The sequence below is a fragment of the Chondrus crispus genome, genomic scaffold (assembly GCF_000350225.1).
Source record: "Chondrus crispus Stackhouse genomic scaffold, scaffold_594, whole genome shotgun sequence".
In the NCBI taxonomy this organism is placed as follows: Eukaryota; Rhodophyta; class Florideophyceae; order Gigartinales; family Gigartinaceae; genus Chondrus; species Chondrus crispus.
Window position 1 is genome coordinate 16,913 of NW_005178588.1, and position 5,083 is coordinate 21,995.

At 53.0% G+C, this 5,083-nt stretch overlaps 1 protein-coding gene; it reads right to left on the reverse strand.

The window, feature by feature from the left end:
• Positions 1–3,399: 3,399 nt before the first annotated feature.
• On the reverse strand, positions 3,400–3,659 carry CHC_T00000728001 (hypothetical protein). XM_005710622.1 is given in 2 exon segments: positions 3,400–3,473; positions 3,474–3,659. The coding sequence occupies 1 exon segment, from the start codon at positions 3,657–3,659 to the stop codon at positions 3,474–3,476; it is 186 nt and encodes a 61-aa protein (XP_005710679.1). The 3' UTR covers positions 3,400–3,473.
• Positions 3,660–5,083: the final 1,424 nt, after the last annotated feature.

A 5,083-nucleotide genomic window follows, 5' to 3' on the forward strand; every position in this document is an offset into this window, starting at 1 on the left:
TTTCGCACCGCAAGTAGCCGGCACTTGTCGCCGCAGCGCCCCCGTGCGCCATGCGGCCAGGCCGCCCCGCACGTGGCCGCCACTTGTCGCCGCAGCGCCCCCGTGCGCCAATGAGAACCCGTGCGGGAGCGCACGAACACACATACACAAACACACAGACAGACAGACACGGAAATTAGTATACGCGGGGATGGGCACTGAAAAGGCGCCATTTCTTGATCTTGTGTCACTGACTATTCTCTTCCAGCTTCTGCGACACTCCCTTTCCAAGCTGGCGCTCTGTTTCGCCGTCCGTCCTGCAACAAGCCCGATCACATTTTTCCATGTACAGGCTTGCCAGTCCTGTGGGTGTGGTATTTCCGTAAAATCCAATTTCTGCCACATAATAAATAGGGGGGTGCCGGATTTTTCGGCACGAAGCTATTGTGCCGTTTTCACGGTGCTAAACTTCGAAACGTCATGACTGTGGCACGAAGGCGTATAAATGAAGGTGCCACCGTAGCAACTTTGAGACAGCGGCCACAAGTAGACCAATTATGCTCGTGCACGAATTGTCTCTTAATATTGTCTCGAAACCACGAATGGCTTGGTTGAACTTCGATACATTTCGTGCCGCCAATTCGATATATTATTTATCACTTTCCTTGTTTCTTTCCCCGTCGTTGCCATTGCGAAATGTCTCGAAGAGTCTCCTACGATTGTTGAGGTCCCCAGGTGCAGTGACGGCACACTGTCGTAGGGGGAGGTGCCGTAGGCCGTATTACTTTCTGTCGCCAATCATCAAAACGCCGTTGTTGTATAAAATGAGCCAGAACGTGCGCGAACTTTCGGCAGATACCGCAGAAAAGTCGCCTTCAAGCTCCCGTTCTGATCATATCGTCCCTTTATTGCAATCCCCAACACCGGTAGCCAGGCAAGTTGAGATGTGCCCAGCATGCTTAGGATTACGCAGGTGAAATGCACTAGGACTCTGGATGGAGCAAGAGAATGCTTCAGGACAGAACACTTGAATCACGGATAGTTTCGCACTGTAGAAAATCGCCCGATTGGGTAACAATATGTCTAGCGACCATTATGAAGTATCCAGGCCAGTCCCTGCCATTGCAACTGACCTGGACGTACTGTGTCGTCAGTTCGCAGGTTTATGACGACGGGATCAGTAGGATAGTATATATGTACTTCTATGCCGTACTCAAAGTAAAGGAGTCACCACACTACCTGAAGGTCCAACACCTCTGTTCCTCCTAAGGCCGTTGTTCCCCGTCCTAACAAGTCGTGCTGCGCCAAGTAGGCAAAGCACTGATATTGTAAGTGATCCCACAAGACTCAGTCTATTCAACGAAGACTGGTGCAAATATCTATCAACGCTTGTGCCTGCGTCTTCAAATCCTCTTTTGTCAATACAGCGGACTCCTTCGACTGTTCCATATAGTTCTAAATTCCCTGCAAGACAGCCGGACACCTCGTTCACTAGCCCCTCTCACAGTCCCCCCAACAAAAGTAGCTGACAATAATGTCATTGATGATGACGAGATTATACCAGAATAGCCATCTACTACACTGTACCGTACATGTGAAATATAAAACCAGTTCTTTAATATAACATTCACCTGCGTGCATAAAGAAGAAGAGAAAGAAGAAACACCAAACCGCATTTTCAGATCGCTCTTTCTTCTGCCTATATGTCTGCGTGTAAACCGTACCTCTGGCGTGCTTGACCCGGAAGGCCAAGATGGACGTCCTGGAACGTGAGCAAAACGTCTGGGTGCCAGTCCGTTGCCTGCACGGCAAAAAAAGAAGAAACAGTGCCAGTGCGTCGTGTAAATAGGAAAGAAATACAAACAGAAAGAACGAAAAGCGCCGAAAAAACAAGCGGTGACTCGCGTTAGCAACAGCATCTCTCTCAAGCGCTGTTGCGGTAAGTCTCGCAGGCAAGGAGGCCGCCCATTTCACATATGCTCTTTGGTGCGGTCGCCGGGACACCAGTGCGAGACTTACCTTTCAAAAGAGAGGACTCGTATTCGTGAACCACGGCCCAAACAGAATGGAAGCCGAGGTTGAAGCGGTTGTGTCGGAGGTGTCTGTGCGGTCAGTGCGGTCGGTGCGGTGGGTTAAGGTGGATGTCGGGAAGGGAAAGGGAGGCGCGCAGTCCGGTGCATCACGTGTGTTTGTTCTGTTGATGTACAGAGGTGCATTTGTCTGAGGGTGGAAGTGAGAGTCGACATTTATCGTAGGAGAGACAGACCGTGAGTGGATGATCTGACGTGCGCATGAGCGCATGAGCGCATGAGCGCATGAGCGCATGAGCGCAGGTGAGATCGTGATTCAAGCATGATTTCTGCCTGGAAGGACCCTCGGTGCGTGTCTGCATTTGTCAGTAAGTGTGAAACGTGTTTTCAGCTGGACGTCTGGAGGCATGTTCATCGATTCCAGATTCCGGGTGTCTTCCGCTCCCGATCCCGGTTTCTAGGGTCCGAAACCCCTCGACAAATGACGTCACTGCGCGCCATACGGGACAGATCCAACCAATTAAATGCATACGATCGATTTGCATTCCGCCTCCCCTGATTCCACGCATTTCGCTGGTCCCGCTGCTTCCTGTCGCGGACTTCGGAAGGCCACATTTTGGGCTGTGTACTACGGGGGAGGGTAAAAACGTGAGGATGTGGGGACGTGGAGACGTGGGAACGTGGGGACGTGGGAACGTGGGAACGTGGGGACGTGGGAACGTGGGGACGTGGGAACGTGGGGACGTGGGAACGTGGGGACGTGGGAACGTGGGGACGTGGGAACGTGGGGACGTGGGAACGTGGGGACGTGGGGACGTCATCGACGTGGGAACGTGGGGACGTGGGAACGTGGGGACGTGGGAACGTGGGGACGTGGGAACGTGGGGACGTGGGAACGTGGGGACGTGGGGACGTCATCGCTAACGCCTCGGGCTGCTGTGCGTGCCGGGAAGCCGAGATGGCAGGCAGTAGGGAGCGTAGCGGGTGAGGGAGGTCTCGTGAGCAAGAGGCAGTGTGCAGGATGATGGATTTGGGGGGGGGAGGCAGCGGGAAGACGTTGGAAGGGCGAAAGGCTTAGTTTTAGAGTATTTGGATTGCGTAATGTGTAAAAGGAATATGTTTAGCGAGAGGAGAGAGAAAAGTGTTTGTCGCTAAGACCCGTGCGCGTTTGAACTCGATCGAAACGGAGACGAACAAGTAGATGAACATAGACAAGACGAGGTTGGTGAGGAGAGGAGGAACAATACAAATACAATACAAATACAATAAAAAGGCAATAGAAAGAAAGCAGAAAGAGAACAGAAAGAGAACAGAAAGAAAGCAGAAAGAAGTAGGAAGAAAATAGGAAGAAAGTAGGAAGAAAGTAGGAAGAAAGTAGGAAGAAAGTAAAAAAAAGAAAGTAACTAAGTAAATAGGTAAGCTACGAATTTTGCCCGGGCCAACTTGGTTGGGTGCCCAAGTGGCTCAACCAACTTGGGCACGCAACCAAGTTGGGCACCGGGCGGGAATCGAACCCAGGGCCTCGCAGGCGCAGAGTGTCAACTGCACCACCAGCAACCGGTTGTCCACTCTGCCACGAACTCCTCTCACCCAAACAGCGGACTCTGCGGCGACACAGTGTGGATACCAACGGTATTTAAAGGTATGCATTTGTCCTCGCAATCAACATTGCTTCTATAATTTGAAGGTTGTCCGCGGCTTGCATGTTACAGTGAATTGAACAAGTAAAAAACTCGCTTCTGCGTGTGAGCGATCATCGCTCACCGCACCATTGTGCACTTTGGTTAAACATTACTTTTTTAAAAGTAGGTACCTTCACCTCCACACGCGCACAGTACAGTACATGGCTGTGATTGCCATGTACTGTACCAAGGGTACTGTGTCAGGTGTTCGAGATCCGGATGTGAAACGTGTCCACGTCGAGAACACGCCCCCTGGGTACGTGCACTTACGACATATTTTTGCCGACATTTTGGCCCTCTCCCATGAATTCCCATTCTCTGTAATCTCCCACCATCCCTACTGTCCCTGGCATCTCCAATCTTTCCACGCTCTCCGCGCTCTCCGCGCTCTCCGCGCCCTCGCTCTCCGCGCTCTCCGCGCTCTCCGCGCTCTCCGCGCTCTCCGCGCTCTCCGCCGCTGCTGGGAGAGGAGCCTCGGTGCGCCGGTGCGTGTCTGCATTTTTTAAGTGTGAAAGGTGTTTCGGCCGGGAGTCTGGAGGTGGAGGTATGTTTATCGATTCTACATTCCGGGTGTGTTGCGCTCCCGATCCGGTTTCCAGCACGGGTTGGGCGGGTTGGGCGGGATGTGGGCGGTGCGGAACGTTAACTGGAGAAATTGGGGGTTAGGTTGAAGGGTATTGGAATCAATTTAATTGTGAGCGGTGACCATGATGTGGGGCTTGTGAGAAAGGTCATATGCGAAGCATGTTCTTCCGACGGAGTGAATTGAGGGACAAACTGGGGATGCTGGGCGCTGGAAATCATTGCATACTCGTCGACTGAGGAGATGGGAGGGAATGGGGACTGTATTGAAGCACTCGAGGATGTTTGCTCGCCACTTGCGGTTGGAAGGGGAAGGGGCGCGTGGACATTGGGGACATTGGGGGGTGTTCAATGAAATCGATGACAGCGTCACAGAGAGGTGGGAAGGGGAGATCGGAAGGGGACTCTGCTGCGGCAACGGAGGTCGTATTAGGGAGAGAGCATGCGGAAGAGGGAGAACAGAGGGCCGCAGACGACGATGGTGTGAGAGATCGGAAGGGGAAGTCGGAAGGGGACTGTGCTGCGGCGACAGAGGGTGTATTAGGTAGAGAGCGGGGGTATTCAACGAAAGCGATGGCAGCGTAACTGAGAGGTGGGAAGGGGACTGTGCTGCGGCGACGGAGGGCGTATTAGGGAGAGAGCATGCGGAAGAGGGAGAACAGAGGGCCGTAGACGACGATGGTGTGAGTGCCGGACAATTGGCATGAGACGACGGCAGTAGGTAGGGGGTCAAGGAGGCAAAAGGGGTTCACTGACATGCAGGATGCCGGGCAGCTGATACAGGTGCGGGCCCGCCTGCAGGTGCCGATT

What these genes read in the sequence shown, in the direction of transcription:
- CHC_T00000728001 (XM_005710622.1), bottom strand. Translation starts at nt 3,659, where the DNA reads ATGCATACCTTTAAATACCGTTGGTATCCACACTGTGTCGCCGCAGAG.